General features: G+C 50.1%; 1 protein-coding gene across 2 annotated transcripts in view; it reads left to right on the top strand.

Moving 5' to 3' along the window:
* NDRG1 (N-myc downstream regulated 1) overlaps positions 1-21,034 on the top strand; it is a 59,480-nt gene that overhangs the window by 23,419 nt on the left and 15,027 nt on the right. The window contains exons 4-9 of one of the 2 annotated variants that reach the window (XM_055287321.2): positions 9,194-9,299; positions 11,658-11,778; positions 14,585-14,647; positions 15,389-15,449; positions 16,938-17,024; positions 19,176-19,232. In XM_055287321.2, coding sequence (XP_055143296.1) covers positions 9,194-9,299; positions 11,658-11,778; positions 14,585-14,647; positions 15,389-15,449; positions 16,938-17,024; positions 19,176-19,232 — 495 coding nt within the window. Of the gene's footprint in view, positions 1-9,193; positions 9,300-11,657; positions 11,779-14,584; positions 14,648-15,388; positions 15,450-16,937; positions 17,076-19,175; positions 19,233-21,034 lie in introns of both variants that reach the window. The other variant, XM_055287320.1, reaches the window with a different exon arrangement.

Here is a 21,034-nt window from a genome sequence, read left to right as displayed (position 1 = left end):
TATTTTGGGTTCCAGCTTATTTTCTTTGGCTAGAATTCTAGAGTCCAAGACTTCTGCTCCAGTTGGGGAGCTTTGTGGAAGGCCACCTGGGGGAGGGAAGAGGAGGAAGAATGAATATTTGCATACTCCTTGTCTCAGGGCTTCCCTGCCAAGGTGAGGGGTGTTGGCCTCTTTTGCAGATGAGGGACCCATTTGAAGATGGTAGGGAATTTGCCAAAGGGTACTGTTGAGATAGTCTTAGATTTAGATCCATCTGCTTCCGAAAAATGTTATAGTCACGGAAGTCGTTAATGGCTGGCCTCTCCTGAGCTCTGCTGTATGTCAGAAACCGTGCTGGGCTATCTTCCTGCATCCACTCGTGTGATCCTCATGAAACCTTGTTGAGGGAGGTATCCTTGCCATCTGTCCTTGCCATCTTTGTTTTATGTGGAAGATACGAGGCCCAGAAAAAGTGAAAGGATTTGCCCAGTGTCACGCCATGATGAAATAGATGGTGAAAGCTGATTCAATCTGCAGGTCTGGAGCCAAAGTTCATTTAACGAGTTTTAGGGAAGGGACATCAGAGTTGACTTCATCACCGATAAATTGTACCTCGTGGGCTGGGTGGCTTTCTGTGGCTTCAGATTGCTTTTTCTGTTGGATTTGCTGCTTCTAATTCCCTCCACCTGGATCTCGAGTTATTCAGACGGTTAGATTTGATTTGGTTTCCATGGGAATCTGTGTTTGTGTGCTCACCAGGGCTCCCTGGGAAATGAGCTGATGTTACCCACGGGGACTCCACGTGGAGCGGTGGAGGGGGCTGGGGCAGCACCAGGGTGGGCAGGGGCTCTGGAGGTCTGGCTCCCGTTCTGCTGTGAGGCCTCTTGTTTAGCAGAGCTGAGCTGGTCTTGGGGATGTACGATCCCATTCAGGGGGGGCTGTTTTCCCTCCTTTTCTTGGAAGCAGACCAGCTCACAGGGAAAATGGAAATAGTGACCTTTTGCTAATTTCTCTCTTTCCACACAGTTGCTTCTTGTTTTCATGCCCCATGACTGAAGGTGGGCAGAACTCAGATAGAAGCCTGGAAATCCTCAACTCGCCATTTCCCATTCTCGCCCTCCCCCAGCCCTACTTCCTAGCAAAGCCATTGGGACTTAGAGCAAACCCTTAGAGTGACAGATGACAGGAACGCTCATCTGGATCAGGGCAAAATGAGGCTTTGGAAAATAAGCACAGTGTGCTGCTTCTGCAATTCTGCTGTGGGTTTCCTAGGAGTACCCTCCAATGGAAGAGGAGAGGTGGGGCTCATACCCAGGCCTCCGAGGTGTGTCCAGGCCAGGCTCTGCCAGGCTGACCTCACTCATCTCCTGGTGTCTCAGAAAGGGTGCAGTGAGTGGAAGCGAGTGCAGACCCAGCCCTTTCATTTGCTACTCGCGTGTCCGTGGCCACTTGCTTGACCTCCCTGGGGCTTAGTTTCCTAATCTGTGAAACACTGGGGAGCATCGCTGTCCCTGAGCGCATTGCAAACGCTGAATGCACACAGCAGCGGGCTCAGCTCACAGGGCTTTGTCGCCCTCCCCTGCTCCATGGATGACGGGGTCTGCTCCGTCTCTTCACCCTAATCCAAACAAAGACGTTCTTCCTAATTCTTGTTTCCTTGGAGAACTGAGGTCTTCAGCGTGGGTTCCAGTTGCATGCTGTATTCCCAGGCTGACACTCTCTGCCCGCTGCAGCCTGTTCCCTGACTCTGTTTAACTTTAATTCTCTTGACCGGATGTCAACATAAAAGAAGACAGGGGAATGAAGTGAGAAGTGACAGGCCTAGCTTGACCTCTTGAAGGTCTTCCATTGTGTCAGGCTTGCAGGGGAATCATGGCTTTGGAAGCCCAAGGACCTATCTATCTTGAATCTTAACTCTGTTATCTCGTTGGGCACCTATACTTCAGCCCCAAAGGCTGTTCAATGGCTGTCATGATACAGCACAGGAGACAAAGCTGGCTTTGTCGGACTTGCTCAGTAAGTGGGTGGCTGTCTTTTTATCGTGTTCCTTCTGGCTACACACACCTCCCCTGGTTATCTCTGGTACTTTATGTGTTCTTTACTCTTTTTTTTTTTTTTTTTTTTAGACAGGGTCTCCCTTTGTTGCCCACACTGGAGTGTATTAGTGCGACCTCGGCTCACTGCAACTGTGACCTCCTGGGCTCAAGTGATCCTCCTACCTCAGCCTCCCTAGTAGCTGGGACTATAGGCGTGAGCCACCATGCCTGGCTAATTTCGTTTTTTGTAGAAAGGAGGTCTCACTATGTTGCAGATGCTGGTCTCAAGCTCAAAGTTATAGGTGTGAGCCATCACACCTAGCCTATGTTTGTTACTTAATGGAATGGATCATTAAGATGAATGGCACTGGTATGGCTCCCCCTCCTCCTCCATGGGCATAGGAGATGAACCAGGAAAATATCGGGGGAGGAGTGTATCATTTTATGAAAAGATGATGGGGAGGGGGCAGGCCCCTGACATTTTCTCTTGAGCCTCTGTTCCCATGATTTGCCTTTCTTGCTGTCATGGGCCTTGACTTTATGCTGATGAGACACAATCAGCTTCCTGGACAGCTGTTCGAGAGGGCACCGTAACTGCTCTGGCCATGCTTGGACCCCAAGGCTTGCTAGACTGAGGGAGCGGTCGCCCAACCCACCAGCTGACTTAGAGCCTGGGTACGCGGTCATCCTCTTAGAGCCCAGGACGGCCAGCATCTGCCCAGGGCCTGCTGGGAAGGAGGGGATTACCGGGGGCAGCGGGGAGACAGTCACAGCTGGCCTCCAGAGCCCCTCCGGATCATCCAGAGAGTTGTCTTAAGCCAGTGAGGCTGGCCCCGGCAGCTTCACACTAATCGTCTCTGGAGCGGTTGTCCATAATGAATGACATGGAGGGAAATGCTGCAGCTTGCAAAACACATTCAGGTCTGTACCATGGTTTTAGTCTCGGGAGCATCACAGTGGAGCAGGAGGCCTTGTCATTGACCTGAGCTTACAACTGATGGCAGAGATTGTCAGAGAAGGCTGATAACTTGGCCAAAGGCACGTGGTGGTTATATCATTAGGATAAGTATTGCTCAAAAACCAGTGCTGTGTCCAGGAAATGTTTGCTATTCTCACCAAGCTAGAAAGCCAACACCCCAGCTATGAATGTCACCCAGCCCAGCTGGAGTTAGTCCTTACAGCTTCCTGCTATCACCTGAGCATGCGGCTTTGGTCCTCAGATTGGTAGGATGGCCACCGAACCCCCGAGCATCTCATCCATGTTCCAAGTACGATGCAGGCAGGAGGGTGAAAGGATAAGAATCAAAAGGTCAAGTTTGACCCTTTTTAAAAAACTCTCCTTGAAGCTGCAGGAATTTCTGCTGGCATCTCATTGGCCAGAACTGAACCTCCTGACCATCCTTGGTTACAAGAGAGGTGAGTAAGGAAGGGGACCACTTTATCAGGCACTTTGCTGCTTAGTATATCAGTTGGAATTCTATCCTCAAAAAGAAGGGAACAACAGATGTTTGGGATGCCAACCAACGGAATCTGCCATAGTTTTAAAGCTCCCAAGCCAGGGTTGACAGCCAAAGGGATGAAATCTTTAAGGCATACTTAGTGTTAGGTCTTGTTTCCCCACTTGACAGCTTACAGGCGGTGTAGACCATAGTGGTAGGTGCCATGTTTGCTACTTGCCAGCATACAGGCAGTGTAGACTGTAAATCTCTAAGAGCACCCTCCAGGCCAGACTCTGCCAATTGGAGAGAGAGCCTTTCCCTCTGGGAATTGGCGGCCTGGCTGGGGAGGCAGCTGTTACACGTATATTTGTAATTGTGGTTGTGCTGCAAAGGAGAACAGGGCTTGCACGGCGTGTGTATGGTGGGTAGCAGGAAGGAGGAGGTGACGTCTGATGTCTGTGCTGAGGTGTTTCCAGTGTTGGCACACTTCCTCACAAAGACACACATGCCTGCAGTTTGGGGGCAGGTGCCTATTTTAGGAGGATGGGAGCAGCAGATAATATTTCTCGATTCTGTTTGGTAGTGTAACAGCCTGTGCTGCATGGATGGCCAGTCCTTGGAGACCCTGGGGAGGTCCAAGTGTTTTGCAGTCAAATAAGTGTGGGAAATCTGACTTGCTGCATCCCCTTTAGGGAGTCACAGTGCACATTGCAGAGAAAGGTTTCCTTCCCCTCTTCCGCCCGGCACAGAATATGAAACAGGATGTTAAAGAGAACAGGCTTTGGATGCAGACATTCGAATCCAAGCTTGGTTCAGATCCTGCCCCATTATTCCAGCTGTGTGGCCTTGGATGAAGTCCTTAATCTCTCTCAGCCTCAGCTTTCTCATCTCTGCAATGGTTGTTCCGTGTATTTAATGAGAAAACACGTGTGAGAAACTCAAAGCGGGCATGGGGCAAGATGCAGTGGCTGTTTATTACTGCCCCCATCCCTGCCATCACCTCTAGACTTGAGAGAGCAGCTTTCCAGACTCTTCCAGAGCAGGTGAGAGGACAATGTGTGCAGCCGGGTTTTTGTCTTTTCGTCTCCTTGTCTGGATCAGGCCTTGTGAGCAGGGTCTTCTGTGGCCTGGTCCTGAACTGTGCAAGAGCTGGCTGTGGGGCTCTGGATGGTGGAAGAGTTGTGTTTGTGTTGCCAGCCTTGTCCCAGCCAGAAGTTAGGGGATCCCTCATGAGCCCCGAGACAGGCACTTTGCCCTCTCAGGCAAGAGGACGAACAGTGCACCTTGCAGTTCTATGTTCTGGGTTCCTTGTGCTTTCTCTTTGGGAAAACATAGAAGGCATGGGACGGGCTCCTCTCTCCAGAACACTGAGTGATTTATCCCCGCAGGGACAGAAGGACAGAACATTCCTTTGGGACTGAATAGGACAAAGGCCTGTGTTTGTGAGTGTTGTAATTCTCCCATTCAATCTCAGACAGTCTTCCTGACTGGCTTAGAACCGCGTGCGTGCACGTGTGTTTGTTGGTGGATGTGTTTGTTGGGTGTGTGTGTGTGTGTGACTTAGGGGATGGGACTTGGGTACAGAGAAGATCACAACACTTGCTTTTTTCCTCCTCCTCCTGTGTGTGCTGGTGGGCCAGGAACTGAGTGGAGGACCGATGGGGGCCAGCAGACCCTGGCACCAAGGAGCAAGGGCCCAGCGGAGAGAGTTCGAATCCTGCTTCTACCACCACAAGCCTATGACCTTGGGAGAGTCCCCTCAACTTCTTTACCTGTAAAATGGGATTGATGGCCTCCCGGTGGCATGGAGGTCTGATACCCTGCCTTAGTCTTAGTAGGCACTTGGCAAATGTTCTCCCTCACCTCTGCTCACCTATGCCTGGGAAGCAGCCCTGCCCCTGTGTGACCTTCACCACTTCACTTCCATGTTCTCAGGCAGGGTCTTTGTCCTTCCCACCAAGCCTAGCAATGTCGAAAGCCTCTTTTTTGAGTCCTGCTCAGGCTGAGGTTTGGGGCAGTGTTGGGACAGCAGCCAGGATCCTGACACTCATGAGCTGGAGTGAAGCATTAGTGCTCTGTGAGGCTCTCACCAACCCTGGGGGGCTTATCAGGAGGGAGCTGAGCATCTCATGGCCAATCCAAGAGCAGAATGGGGAAGATCCCAACATAGATCGATGCCCTTAGGAGAGAAGGTTCCTTCCTAGGGGGTAGTGCTCACCATTATCTGTCAGGATCAGATCTCTTATCCAGCAGATACCGGGTGCGCACTGAGAGCAGGCAGCTGTGCAGAGGCCTGTGGACAGAAAGTGAATGAGACCCAGGCAGGCTTTCCTTCTTGGACTGAGGAATAGACCCTCCAATTTAGTTCTGGTTCCATGGCTGTATAATTTTAAGACCTTCAAAGAGATGAGTCAAAAATCTGCTACCCACTCGCAACCCTGGGGGCTGCCAGGGACATTCTTGATGCCAGCTAGGGTGGCGTGTCCCGTACCTGCCGCCACATTAGCACCCTCTGCTGCCTGCACTGGGAGTCCCCTTCCTGCCTGGTGCTGTGCTCTGGGCTCCGTGCAGGTGACTCCTCTCCTGCTATGGAACCTGGGGTGCAGGCGGCTCTCCCAGCTCAGGGGTGAGGATCTGGAGGCTCAGAGGTTGGGGAGTGGTAGGACTTGGATTTGAACTCCGATGTCCGTGGCGGTGGGGACACCGCCTGCCCTGGCCTGTCTTTTAGAGGGAGGCATGTGGGTCAGCTGGGGAGACAATGAAGAATGTGCCCCCACAAACAAATGGACCTTTGTTCTCACAGTGGCTACAGGGCCGGGCTGGGCCCAGCAGATAATCTCCGGCCCCCACTGGAAGCTGGGCCACTGCTCCCTCATCGATGGATTTTTCCAGTGCCTGTTATGGGCAGGAAAGAAGTGTTGGGCCCTGAGGGGCAGAGAGGGGGGAAGGGAGATGGGGCTGAGCTCTGTGTGCCGGGGGCTTACCATGTTGGGGGCTAATGCGGGTGCCAGGATGACCCCATGCTGGGCGGGCCCGGGGTGCTCCCAGGGGGCTGGGCCTGGCTCTGTACAGACCCTCTTTATATGTCACCACCCTCACCTAGTAACCACTGCTGCGTCCCTGTGCCATTCAGGAACAGGGAACTTTTAGGTAACCTTGAGGAGGGCGGAAACCCAGGGCAGGCGAGTGGAAGTGGCAATTGAGAAAGAGTCACGACTACCCTCTGCAGGAGTTTAGATGAACATGGCAGGTGAGAGATTGGTCCATGAGTGAGCCGGGGTGCTTTTCTCCTTTCTGCAGAAGCACGATGGTGGCCTGGGGCTGGCTGGCTTCGGGGTTCTCCAAATGAGTGTTGGGAACTCCTGCACTCCTCCGCTGGGGATGGGAAGGTGGTGAGTTCTTATTGGAAACTCAGTACGGAGCTTTCATACACTGCGGGGGAACCTGGGAATTGGATGCCATTTTTCTTTATTTTTGAACCTGTTCCTCAGGTTGAGAATAGTAGATCTTAAGGGATGCAGGAGGCTTTCCTGGTCCCATTCCCAGCAACCCGCCGGTGGGTTGAATCCTCTTTCTCCTCTTTTCTCAGAGGACCCAGAGGACCTGCAGCCCCCCAGGGCCATCTCCACTGCCCCCACTAGCTTGTGAGTTGTCACCCACTCATCCCTGCAGGGACAAAGGGGACCTGGCATACAGTAGGTGCCTAATGAATGTTTCTCGGATGAAATTGAACTGTCTTAAGTATCAGGGGTAAAGAAGTAGCAGAGGTGGAATCCAATCACCAGCTGGTGTGGATGGCGTGGGGGTGGCTGCCTCGTGCTACTTCACGGGGGGTCACTCGCAAATGGAGCAGCCCACGTCCTCTGGGCCTTCAGCACCCCTAGGAGGTAGGAAGGGCCAGGCTGTTCCTGTTTTAAAGATTCAAGCAGGGTGCCTAAGTGGTGATCTGTCCCATCCCTTCTTCTCAAGCGTGAGTTTGTGAACGCTGACCCTCCTGTCTGCCGCCACACAGCAGCGATCTGTATGGGTCACATTTCTGCCAGCTTCTGGAAGCAGGTTCAACAGCATTTAGAGTGTTCTGTGTTCCACTTCACTGCCTCATTTACTCTTTGGAAAATCAATGCAGTGTGCTGAGCTGAGGTGGCCTCGTGAGGCCTGAGTGTGCGCCGCTCGCGGGCGGGTCAAGTGCTGAGAAGCCTGGGGCCCCGCGGAGGCTGACTGTCGGGGGACCTGCCTCTGTGCTGCCTGCCAGTGTGACTCTGGGACACTGACTTCACTTCCTCAGCCAGCTGGGTCACATGGCCTTGGCAGGGCTCCTGTGAGGGTGAGGACATGGAGGGACATGGTTCAGCACTGCCTTGGCACCTGGATGGTCTCAGCAGCCTGATGGCCTTCCCTCCCGCTCCCCAACTGCCCTGTGGGAGCAGAGCCCACAGTGGGGCACTTCAAAGGGGAGGTCACTGCTCTCAGATGTGGAAATTTCTCAAGGGAGACGAGTGACTGGGGTCCTCGGGAACTTCTGGGTGACCTTCAGGAGGGCGGAAGCCCAGGGTAGGCATAGGGTGAAGGGCGAGTGGAAGTGACAATTGAGAAAGACTCACAACCACCCTCTGCAGGAGTTTAGATGAACATGGCAGGTGAAAGATTTGTCCATGAGTGAGCTGGGGTACTTGGAACCAAGGCAGGGTGCCTTTTTTTTGTTTTCCAGAGGAAGAAAGGTGAGCAGGTCTTCAGCTGTTAGGAAGGTTTGGTGCGGAGAAGCGCAGGGATGACTGGGGGTAAGCTGGCTGGGGGTCATTGGCCGAGCTGGAGAGTTGGCCTTGACCAGAAGAACCACCTGGCCCAACGAGAAGGAAGGGCAGGAGGGAGGATGGGCATGATATCATTCAGAATCTTTTGGTCAACTCAACATGGCTTATGTGGGATTGGAAGTTGGTGGCCCATGTAACTGAAAATCCCAGGTGGTGGATGCCATCCCCAAACCTTCTTTCACTCTTTTCCATCCCTGGGCTGGCCATGCTTTCAGGCAGGCCCTTGCCTCATGGTGACAGTGTGGCTGCTGCAGATCCAGCCCTCCCAACCTTGCTCCATCAAGTCCAATCCTGTTGCCTAATTGCTAGAAATAAGTGCAGCTGGCTTTAGTTAGCCTGAGACAACCCACGTATTCTTTCCTGATCCAGTCCTTGCAACTGGGAGGTAGAGTGCATGAACTAGCCTTGACTTGTGAAACGTGGGGAGGGGGGGTCACTGTCAACAGAACTCTTAGGACTGAGGGTGAGGGTTGGGTGGGTTCCTGAAGGAAACTGGGGGCTGTTCTTGGAAGTGGGGAGTGAATTCTGGGTAGTCCCAAGCCAGCAGATGTTAGTCACAGGTACAGTAACCTGTGGGGCCAGTGGGGCCTGGAGGCAAGGAAGCGCAGGCTTGATGGCCTGTTTTCCGGACGGAGCAAATAGTCTGGTGCAGAGACGGCTGCGGGCAGGCCCTATCCCCGGCATTTTATGCATTTAACAGCACAGTCTGAGCCAGGCCTCTGTCCCCTGCCTCATGGGAGTCCCCTCCTAGCCCTGGTCCTGGGAGTGGCTTCTGGCCAGAGAGAGCTACTGCCCGAAGCCAGGGTTCTTATGGCCAGACGAGAAGTGAGCTTCCTCAAAACACAGTTGGAAACAGGCTGACTGTCTTCAGTCACACGGATGCCATGAACCCCACATGACCAGCCCACTGTCTGCTGTGTCTCCTCAGGAGCAGGACATCGAGACTTTACACGGCTCTGTTCACGTCACGCTGTGTGGGACTCCCAAGGGAAACCGGCCTGTCATCCTCACCTACCATGATATTGGCATGAACCGTAAGTTCTGGGGAGCTCTGGTTCCCTGTCAGCCGGTTCCCAAGAGAGTGGCAGAAAAAGGCAGCCGAGAAGGGCTGATGGCCGGGAGGTGGTGGTTTCTTTTTGCCTGGGACTTCCTGGGGCTGTTCTGGGAAGAACTCTTGCCACAGCCTGGAAAAGCCAGAAATGCGCTGCATGTGGGCACGGAGTTGTCTGTGTGCCCGGAGGCGCTGGGAACACAGGAAGCTCTTTGCTATCTGTGGCAGTGACTTCTATATTAATGCACGCATATGGTTTTTAGTCTTTTCACAGAATTGTGCAACCATCAGCACAATTTTGGAACATTTTCATCCTTCCAAAAAATCCTGTACCTTTTATCTGTCACCCCACCCTCAGATGACTGACCCTTTAGTGTCTTTCCTTTTCTGTGAATTTGCCTATTCTGGAATTTTGTATACATTGAATCAAATAATATGTGCTTTTTTTTGTAACTGGCTTGTTTCATAGTGCTTTCAAGGTTTATCCAGGCCATGCATTAGTTTTTATATTTCCTTTATTCCTTTATTGAATAATAATATTCCATTGTATGGATTTACTGCACTTTATTCTTTCTTTTTTCTTTTTCTTTTTTTTTTTCTTTTTTTTATTTTTGAGACAGAGTCTCGCTCTGTTGCCCAGGCTGGAGTGCAGTGGTGCGATCATGGCTCACTGCAATCTCCACCTACTGGGTTCAAGCAATTCTTTTGCCTCAGCCTCCCAAGTAGCTGGGATTATTATAGGCACCCACCACCACACCTGGCTAATGTTTGTATTTTTAGTAGAGACGGGGTTTCACTATGTTGCCAGGCTGACCTCGAACTCCTGACCTCAGGTGATCCACCCACCTCCACCTCCCAAAGTGCTAGGATTACAGGCATGAGCCACTGGGCCCAGCCATCTATTCTTTAGTTGATGGGCATTTGGGGCATTTTCACTTTTTGGCTGTGTGAGTAACTCTGCTGTCAATGTTTAGACCGTGAATTCCAAGATTACCAGGAGGGTTTCATAGGTGGGTTCCTCATTTTTCATAGATGAGAATGGAATGGAATCTACTAAATGTTGAAATTTCATGGAATAGAGGTGAATTCTTCTGTGAGGAATCAGAAGACACAGGTTTCACTGGTCCCGTAATTTTTATGAACTTGAGTATTGCAAGCTTGCTTGATTTTTGACGATGCACTGCCTGATTTTAATTTGTTTCTATAAAGCTTATCAATACCTTGAGGCTGGGGATGATGTCACTGAAAACACTTTTTTATTTCATTTTCACCTTCTTTTATCTCACTTCTTCCCCTGTCTGTTTCCCTTATATCCATTTTGTACCAGGTCCATGCTAGGTATTTTGATTTACACTATCTTATTTTATTGACTCTGACAAGGAACTGGAATTGCATATGGCAGCGTCTCTCCCCATTTAGAGAGGCTCATTGTTGGTTTATAATAGGCTTACCACTATAACAAAAGATGCCAAGCCCTCTGTGGCTTAGCACAATATATGTTTTATTTCTCACTCATGTAACAGTTTAGTGGGTGTTTAGTGGAACATGTTCTATTTGGCAATTCAAGGACCCAGGCTCCTTCTAGCTTGTGGGTTTGCCATCCCCTGGGGCTGCAGAGCCCTTCTGCTGGAAACTATGCTTCCGGCAGGTAGATAGGAGAAGAGAGAAACTTAGAGGATCTTAGAGGATCTGGGTGGCAGGTATGGTGAGGAAATGGTGACAGTCACTGGCTATTGGCCAGAAACAGATCACATGGCTGCCTGTCATTGCAAGGGAGCCTGGGAAATACTGTCCAGCTGAGTGCCCCGGAGGAAAAGGGACAGGAAGTAGGGTGAGCAGCCCAACTTCTTAGGCTTCAGCAGTGAGGAGACTCATCCAAGCCACATGAATGGAGGAGGCATACCTCACCTCCCATGCTCCTCCTCGTTTGAAAATTTTGTGTGTCCTGGGCCAGTGCCCCAGATGGGAGGGTATAGTGGACCCAGATGGAAAGAGAGGATCAGGGGGGCAAACTCATCTCCTGCCAGGGCCATCCTGAGCCTGACTGACTGGAGGAGCTGCGGGAGCCAGCCTGGGAGCCCCTTCCAGCACCAACTGCAACATTCGTCTGCCAGCTACCACTCCCTTGCCCCATGAAACTTACTCTTGCTTTTTATCACCAGAGGAAAGTGGGCATGGGGACAAAACCAAAACACAAAAAACGAGAACATCTGTGTTCTTCTAAGTTCACTTCCTTCTTCCGAATAGGAATGAAACAAAATGAATGTGCTTTGCCACCGAGACACCTAATTTTTTTCTCATCTTACTTTTTTCTCGTCTCTCCCTCTCTGCTGTTCTTCAGACAAAACCTGCTACAACCCCCTCTTCAACTACGAGGACATGCAGGAGATCACCCAGCACTTTGCTGTCTGCCACGTGGACGCCCCTGGCCAGCAGGACGGTGCAGCCTCCTTCCCCGCAGGGTGAGAGGCCTCTTGCCCTATGAGCTCTACAGGGTGGAAACTGGGTGTCGGGGAGGGGTTCAGCTGCTTTGCTCTTTTAAATACTTTTTAATTGTGGTAAAATATAAAATGTATCGTCTTAAGCACTTTTTAAATTGTGGGAAAAGGTACATAACATAAAAGTTGGCACTTTAACTATTTTTAAGTATATAGTTCAGTGGCATTAAGGACATTCACACATTGTTGTGCAGCCATCACCACTGTCCATCTCCAGGACTTTCTCATCTTCCCAAACTGAAACAACATACTCATCAGATGCTATCTCCCCATTCCCCCAGCCTTCCTGCAAGGCTGGCGTTGCGATAGGTGTGCTCAGCCTGGACAGGACTGAAGTGGAGGAGGACCAGACACCACCAAATAGTGTGGAGAAAAACCTAGACGGTTGGGGAGAAAAAGAGAGGGAGAGAAGTAACATTGATGGAGCACTTCCTGTGGGCTAGGCTTCATCCTTCGTATCGAACATTGGGCTTAATCCTTACAGCTAGCTCTGTGTAGCTGCTGTTGTTAGCTCCATTTTCCAGATGAACATATTGAGGCATGGAGGCGTTAACTATCTTGCTGAAGGTTGCACAGCTGAGGCTGGGCACGGTGGTTCACGCCTGTAATCCCAGCACTTTGGGAGGCCAAGGTGGGCGGACCACCTGAGGTTGGGAGTTTGAGACCAGCCTGGCCAACATGGTGAAACCCTGTCTCCGGCCAACATGGTGAAACCCTGTCTCCACTAAAAATACACAAATTAGCTGGGCGTGGTGGCGCGTGGCTATAATCCCCGCTACTCGGGAGGCTGAGGCCAGAGAATCCCTTGAACCTGGGAGGCAGAGGTTACAGTGAGCTGAGATCACACCACTGCACTCCAGCCTGGGTGACAGAGCAAGACTCTGTCTCCAAAAAAGAAAAAAAGGTTGCACAGCTGATAACTGGGGAGTTGGCTTTGGTCCTATCTGCTGAGATGTGTATCCTCTTTGGAACATCAGGCTGCCTTAGTTGAGAGTGTTTACACTGCCTGGCCCTTGTCAGCTCGTGATCTGTATGGGCATGGCCTTTCAGTTTCCCCTTGTGCAATTATGGTCAAGCTTGTTGGATCCCCCAATCAGTATCATGTGGGGGAGGCAGACCTCAGAGATAACCCCTCTTGTCCCCGCACCTGACGCTGTGATTAAACTAGGGCAGGAGTAGGTTCTTGGGCTTAAAGTCTTCCAGAAGAGGCCTTCTTGGCATTTATAAATAGATATCCTTTTTTATTAGTGTTCAGAATTATCCTTAATAATTAACCTTTATCAGAGAGGAAGGGAAGGGACAGCCAACCATATGGGGTTAGGACCAAAAATTAAAAGTGTATTAAAACAGTGGGACATGGTTAATTGTTAACCAGCAGATAATGCCAGAGGTATTTCCGTAAATCTTTGGTTGGACCAATTGCGTGAAAGACTTGGGGGAAAGCAGAAACTCTTAGTTCCCCCTGGTGGGGCTTTACAAATATTCTGAGGCCTGAGCTCTACCCCCAGGAATTTTTATTCAGTTGGTCTGGGTATTACAGTGCATTTTCCCCCTAGTTTTTACTAGGTGGTTTTCGTGTGCATCTGGTGGGACCCACTGTCAGAGTGGGGCCTGACTTGTTTCTTTCTCCTGGAGTAGGGCAGAGGAGAGTGTGGGGCTTGAGAGGGGTGAGGGGGCGTCTCCAGGCCCTTTAAGGGTGAGCCGCTTGTATCCTGAAGCTGAGACAGCTGAGCAGGGTAGGGGATCCCTGGCTGGGCTCCTCCTGGCTTCGGTGTCCACCACCTGCACAGGAGGGACCTTGGAAGTAGAATTCTGCTGCTTCCTCACCTCACACCAGCCCTGGGGAACAGGGAAGAAACAGAGGGCCCTGCAAGCTTCTCCAGTGTCACACCTTAGGAGCTGCTGGCTTCAAATTGAGCCGGGGCCATTTCAGTGGAGCTTCATGTCTTTTGCCCCTCTTCTGCCCTGCGGCTTCTCAGCTGAATGGCTCTGTTGATGTGGAGCCACACCATACGGGCTCTTTCTGGCTCTTCCCAGGGCATCTGCACACACTGCTTCCCTGCCCACATGCTTTACTCATCAGGTTCCCATGACCCCTTCAGCATCACTTCTTCCAAGAAGCCCTCCCTGATCATCTGATCACGTCAGGTCTCTGTTTCGATAGCCTTTGTTATGAGTCACACACCCCCCTTTCTGTTGACTTGAGGGCTGGCTCCTGCCCTGTTTTGCATCTGCTTTGCTCACAGGCCCCTGCCATTGCCTCACCAAAAGCCCGGCATGTGTGAGGATCAATCACTTCTTTGCGGATAGAACTCATTCATGCCTGTTTTAATTCCTTCTCCCTGAGTTTGGAATTGTGAAATGCCTTCTAGTCAGTTTCTGCAACACCCTAGACCCAAAACCAGACAAACACAGTGAGGACATGTTTCTGGCTAACCATCTACTGCTCTTGTGAGGCCAAGTGGCTCATCTCTCAGCGTCAGTGATGCTTATAATCTTGCTATGGGGGGAAATCCTAGCAGCCTCCTAGAGTTATTGTGAAAATTGAATGAGCTAATTCCCAGAATGCATCGGTGGGACCTGGAGCGTAGGAAGCAATTGATAGAGTGTGCTGCAGGGGTCTTGGAAGGAGGATGGGAAGGGACTAGACTGGGGGGTCTGGGTGCATGGGGCAGGCTGTTGCATGGTCCCCACCCTTCAAGCGTGTCCCTGTTTGGATTACCCGTTTCTGTCCGGGCGCTCAATAATGGCTTCTGTGTGTCATCCCCAGGTACATGTACCCGTCCATGGATCAGCTGGCTGAAATGCTTCCTGGAGTCCTTCAACAGTTTGGGTAAGAGCGAAGGATCAGCTCCTCCTCTGTTTGCAGAGAAACCTGGTTTCTAGCATCTTCCTGCCCCTTGGCTTTGCTCTGGACTGACCACTAAAATTAAGGTTGCAGTTTAAAGATGAGGCAAGAAATTAGCTCGTCACTCTGTGAACACTGTTCTTCACACAGTCTCTGAGCTCTAGTCTGTCTCCTGTAACTTCAGTTTTCCTCTCGCATGAACGTTATGTTGCATGATGGCAGCCGCCCCACCCATTTGCCCTTGCCTCCTATTCTTCCATTCGCTTCTCTTTCCCATGGAATGTTCTGGAATGGAGTTGCCTGAGACCTTAGCTTTTCTCTCCACACCCTCATTTTTCCAGTGTTCCTCTCTGTCTTGAGCTCTTCAAATAATGATAACTTCATGGTTCTTGCTCAATTTGTTTTCATTCCAAGTTTTAGAATCCAAAATAAAGCTTAAGAGTGGGAAGAAATGATGCCGTAACGGGCCTTCCCGTAAATGTCAGACGGTCTCTCAGAGCCTGGGTGGCGGCCAGGAGGGAAGTGAGGAGAAGGGGCGTGGCTCTCTAAGGTCGAGGTCTCTGTCCAGTCCTAAAGCGTGGTGACCTCAGGGCTGTGCAGGCAGTCACGGCGTCATGCTCGCGCATTGCCTGGCCAGGCGGTCACCCTCAGGAAGTTCTGAGTGGGTCCTTGGAGGCTCCCGTCACTCTCTCCTTGTGTGACATGCATTTGTATTTTTGCTTCCAGGCTGAAAAGCATTATTGGCATGGGAACAGGAGCAGGCGCCTACATCCTAACTCGATTTGCTGTGAGTGCTTTGGCATTTTTTGAAAATTGCATTTTAAATAACATTTTAAGATGAAGGAGGACATTTGGAAAAGCATCAAAAACCCAAAAGGGAAAAAGAAATGACCCGTATGCTCCACAGTTGTGTGTGTGGGTGTGTGTGTGTGGTGCATGGGTACTCATATATATATACATATATATATATATACTCAAAGCCTTTTCTCTTCCTCCACTCAAGGATGATACTGGACACATTCTTTTGTCATGGGCTTTGTCCTCTTAGCCATCTAGTGAGGACACTCCTCACTCACTGAGTACTCTGCTATGACACTGCTTTGTAACAGCTGTACAGGTTTTTGTAGTCAGGGCACTCCTGGGTCATAACTGATTCTAAACTAGAATCAGACACAGGAAGTTTTCATGACAGTTGTCATTGTTATTTCTTTGGGCTCAGGTCAAGAGCCACTGTTCCTTTGTATCCTCACCGAGCAATTGTGTAAGAATGCAGCAATACTCGTTTTTTTCATCCGTTTGTATTTTGACTGCCTATTATTTGCTGGGCTTTGCTGGAGGTTGGGAATACTGACATTCTACAACATCCATCTTACAAAAAAAAAAAAAAGAAAGGAATACTGACGTGAATACAAAATGGTCTGGCCATACAGGCTCTCAGCAAATTAAAAATGGTCTCAACTGTACCCTAGGTGTACATATCTATATCTATATATGTCTGCGTCACATAATGACATTTTGGTCAATGACAGACTGCATATTTGACAGTGGGTCCATAAGATTATAATGGTTCATTTTTATGTTTAGATTTGCTTAGATACATCAATACTTAGCGTCGTTTTGCAATTCCCTGCAGTATTGGGTAGCGTCACATGCTGTACAGGTTTGTACAGCAAACCTAGGAGCAAAGGGCTGTACTATACAGCCTTGATGAGTTGTAGACTATACCTTCTAAGTGTGTGTAAGTACTCTGAGATCTTCACACAATGACAAAATCTCCTAATGATGAATTTTCTCAGAAAGTATCCCTGTTATTCAGCGATGCGTAACTGTGTGGTGTGTGTGTGTGTGTGTGTGTGTGTGTGTGTGTTTATATATCCTGGAAGTAAGTAATACAGTTGTTACTGCCACAACTAGAAAGCATTTGTGTGCCCTGTTTGATTGATGAGGTTGATGGTGTGTTACACCCATTTGACAGCTGGAGAAGCTGAACCTCCACGGGTTGAAGTGACTTGCCCAAGGCAGGTCTGCAAAGCGGCGGGCTTCCTACTTCTCCTGCACTTCCTCTTTCTCCTTCCCACTCTCTCTAGGACCCGATCCTGTGTCTGCTGTGCTGGAACCTCAGTTTTGCATGGGGTGAGGCCGGGGAGCAGCAGCCTGCTCTGCTGCCCACACTGCCTTTTTCTGGGTCCTTCTCTCAAGCCTTGGTTTGCCTTGGAAAGTTCCTAGTGTTTCAGATTGCTGGGATGTTTGTCTCACTTTGTGTCTTGAATCACAGCTAAACAACCCTGAGATGGTAGAGGGCCTCGTCCTTATCAACGTGAACCCTTGTGCGGAAGGCTGGATGGACTGGGCCGCCTCCAAGGTGAGGTGGGGGCCTGTCAGGCAGGCAGGGTCCCTGCAGGAAGAGGGACAGGTGCACACAGCCTTTGCCTGGGGGAGCCCTGGAGCTACAAGCTCTCTCTTTACCCACTCCTCCACTACCCTCTACTGCCCACTCCAGTTCCCTCTGCTTTGCTTAGAACAGTACACATGACCTCAGCCGTTTGCCATTCAGAAGACCTAAATACCACCAAGCTGTCTAAGCCAGAGAAAGCACTGGGACACAGGTCCCTGAGCCAGCTTGGATAAGCATTGCTTGGATTAATGAGTGTTAGCTGGGTACCTAACTTGTGCCAGGCTTTGGTCAAGATGCTGAACATCTTGAAGAACAAGACTTCTTGAGATGAACAAGACAAAAGCCTCTAATCTTAGGAATTCATTCACATATTATTAAAGAAAAATAAATGTGTATTTAGTACGGACTGTGCCACAAAATTTTACGATAATAATTAGCTAACTTAGATTGAGAGTTTACCATGTGCTAGTTTCATTCTACATTGCCATGTGTGCATGACCTCAGTTAATCTTCGTAGTCACTCTAGGAGGTGAGAATTTGTATCACCGTTTCAGAGGTGAGGACTTGGTGTGGCTGAGGGGATTGTCCAGGGTCACATAAAGCTAGGCAGTAGAATGGGGACCAGATGCAGCTTGCTTTGACTTCGTGGTTCATGGACCTGACCATCCTTGCCCCTGAGGCTCCTGTCTGGGGTGGGAGACAGGCAGGCCTGGCCAGCAGGATGGGCTGCCTGGAGGAGAAGGGACCTGTGCTGTCTTGGGAAGCTCTGCCCTGGCTGGTGTCCTGAGGTTCCTTGTTTATCTTTTAAAAATTATCATTGTGGTGTTTTTGTTTTTGTTTTTTTTTCCCTGTAAAGGCCTCAGTGTTTGCCAAGGAGAGGGGGAGGTCATTCCAGTTGAAATAGGACAGAGCCTTTCAAGCTGAGGTGATCCCAGCTTCTCATTTTGCAAGTGCATTTTTGCCAAATTTTGGGTGGCTGCCAGGGACCGAGGGTTTGAAGGGGCCGTGCCTCTTGCCCATCCCCCGCCCTCTCCTAGCCACTGTGATTTTGCATTTGTTCTTTGAACATTCCTCCAGAATGCAGAAGCCCTTCCCTCCTGCCTGTATGACATTCCGGAGTGGAACACACTCGTGTTTTATTTGATTTTCCAGCAAAGGAAGTGACATTCCAGTCAACCCACCTGGCTTCATGATAGCTGTTCTGAGCCAGACTGGAAGGTCCGGGGATGTCGACCACTGGCTAGTGTGAAGCCTGAGTATTGTCTGTGGGGCTTTAATAGCTGTACTGTTCCCTTCCTTTTCAACCCCAGCCTTTCGAGTACCAGGCACTGGTATTAGATACTGTGATATGTGCAGTTACTTCTTGCAGTCCTTACCTTCACCTTGTGGCCTTGAAGTTCCTGGCACTCCCAGTTCCAGATTAGAAGTCTGAGACCCAGAGGTATGCACACTGCCCAGTGCCACACAGCTGGGCTGTGGCAGGCAAAGGCCAGCCAAAGACCCTTAGGTCTAGAGCTTCTCTCCTACTCATTTTTGCCTAATGCTTAGGTCAGCACACATTTATGGAGCTCCTGCTATATGCTAGGATTTATAGAGCTCCCGCTGCAAACCTAGTCACTGGGGAGAGGTAGGAAAAAGAAGATCGTCAGTGTCTTTGGTAATATCAGTATACTTAGAAAGGGGAAACTGGCTTGGAGATGAGAGAGGAGGGATAGTTGGGAGCCAAGCATATCCTGGGGTGTAGACTGGGGAGCTCAGTGTGTTTTTAGAAGAGGTGAATGGACAGTCCTCTTTGCTGAGGACTTGGTGAATATTTGGAGCAGGGTAAGCTAGCAGTAGCTAGGTCTTTATTCAGCACTCATTTGCTGTGCATTTTGTGCATGGGCCTCTGAAAATAAGGAATTGGATATAGTCCCAGGCCCTGCATTTGGGGGGATCAGGTCCAGGAGGGAACTGGAGGCAGGAACTGAGTTTCTGTCAAGGGGGATGTCCTTGAGGCCTGCATTCAGGGAGGGAGTCCGGCAATGCCACTCTGCCCTCAGGGAAGTGGGGTTTTGCTGACCTTGTTAACTACTGTTAGCTCCTGGTTTCTCATCCACCCACTTTACTCCTCTCCAGATCTCCGGATGGACCCAAGCCCTGCCGGACATGGTGGTGTCCCACCTCTTTGGGAAGGTGAGTTGCGTGGTCTGGCATTCTGTTGTTCGTGCTGAGCGATGCATTGTGTGGTGTGTGGTGCTCGGCACAGGGCCCCATGTGGGGGTGGAGAGAACAAGACACAATCAGCTAGGGGCCACTGAGCTGGTGCTCGTGAGATAATGTGACATTATTCATTCATAAGCAACAAGTCATTCATTCTCTCCCTCTTTTTTGTGTGTCTTTTAAAAACAGCTGATTGAAGTACAATTAACTGCACATATTTAAAGTGTACAATTGACATGTATATACATTTGTAAAACCATCACTATGATCAGGAGAATAACATCTCCATCACCCCAAGAGTTTCCTTGTGCCCCTTGATAGTCCTCCTCTCCCTCCTCCTCAGGCAACTTCTGATCTGCATTGGCCTGTATAGATTGCTTTCCAATTCCTAAATTTTTATATAAATGGCATTATATATAGTAGGTACTCTTTTTTTTTTTTTTTTTTTTGATCTGGCTTCTTTCACTCAGCATAATCATTTTGAGATTTGTCCATGTTAATGGGTGGATCAATAGTTTATTCCTAGTCTGGGTGCAGTGCTCATTCCTATAATCCCAGCACTTTGGGAGGCCATGGCAGGAGGATTGCTTGAGCCCAGGAGTTCAAGACCAGCCTGGGCAACATAGTGACACCTTGTCTCTAAAAAAATTAAAAATTGGCCAGGCATGGTGGTGCATGCCTATAGTCCTAGCTACTTGGGAGGCTGAGGCAGGAGGCTCGCTTGAGCCCAGAAGTTTGAGGCAGTGAGCTGGGATTGCCCACTGTATTCCGCCTAGGTGACAGAGAGACCGTGTCTCTTAAAACAAAGTTTATTCCTTTTTAGTGCTGAGAAGTGTTCCATTTTATGTATGTGCAACAGTTTGTCTTTCCATTCGCCTGTTGATAAGACCTTTGAGTTGTTTCCAGTTCTGGGCTGTTATAAATCTGGTCTGTAGCAAACATGTCCGTGGAGTTAGCTGTGTGCTGCGCTCAGTCCTAAGAGCTTCACAAGTGTTAACTGTAGGAATAGGATTCCACCCAGGTGCTCTGTGACCTGTGTGATGAATTCTGTTCTCATTCCCAGTTTATGGAAGAGGAAACAGACCAGAGAGGTTGAGTGACTTGTGTAGGGTCTCAGCCAGGGAGAGGTGGGGCTGGTATTAGAACCTATGAGTCTGGCTTCATTCTGGTCACCACAGCAGGATGGCGGCTGCCTGTGCTGCTGCCTGGCTCTCAGATGAGCTGCTCTTCTGAAGCAGAGTCACCCCACTGAGAGGGAGTGAGCCAAGCCCCTCACAGCATGCTAGAAGTGAGCGGTGGTCATCTTCTTATCAGCCCAGCCTGCCTGGCCCCAGACACTGGTTTTGGGTCTCTAGCTGGGGCCAGCTGCCCTCGGGAAGGGTATGCCATGGCCTTGGCTACAAGCCCAGGGTGTGGAAAACTCCTTGGTTGCCTGAAATTGCAGTGACCTGCTTTGCTTACATACCACTTTCTGCTTCTGAGCTAACATGTGACCATCTGACACTCCCATGAGTCCTGGGGAAACAGGCTCCACTCTGGGGTTGGCGAGTGTACCGGGGAACAGAGGCTCCACTCTGGGGTTGACGGGTACAACTGCTGGGTTTGCCCGTTGTGTTGGTTTCCTGTGGCTTCTGTAACAAACTACCACAAACAGGATGGCTTAGAATAACGAAAGTGGGCTGAGCATGGTGGCTCACACCTATAGTCCCAGCACTTTGGGAGGCTGAGGCAAGTGGATCACCTGAGGTCAGGAGTTCGAGACAAGCCTGGCCAAC

Source organism: Symphalangus syndactylus, chromosome 7 (assembly GCF_028878055.3).
Source record: "Symphalangus syndactylus isolate Jambi chromosome 7, NHGRI_mSymSyn1-v2.1_pri, whole genome shotgun sequence".
Taxonomy (NCBI): domain Eukaryota; kingdom Metazoa; phylum Chordata; class Mammalia; order Primates; family Hylobatidae; genus Symphalangus; species Symphalangus syndactylus.
This window is presented reverse-complemented; position numbering and strand designations above follow the sequence as displayed.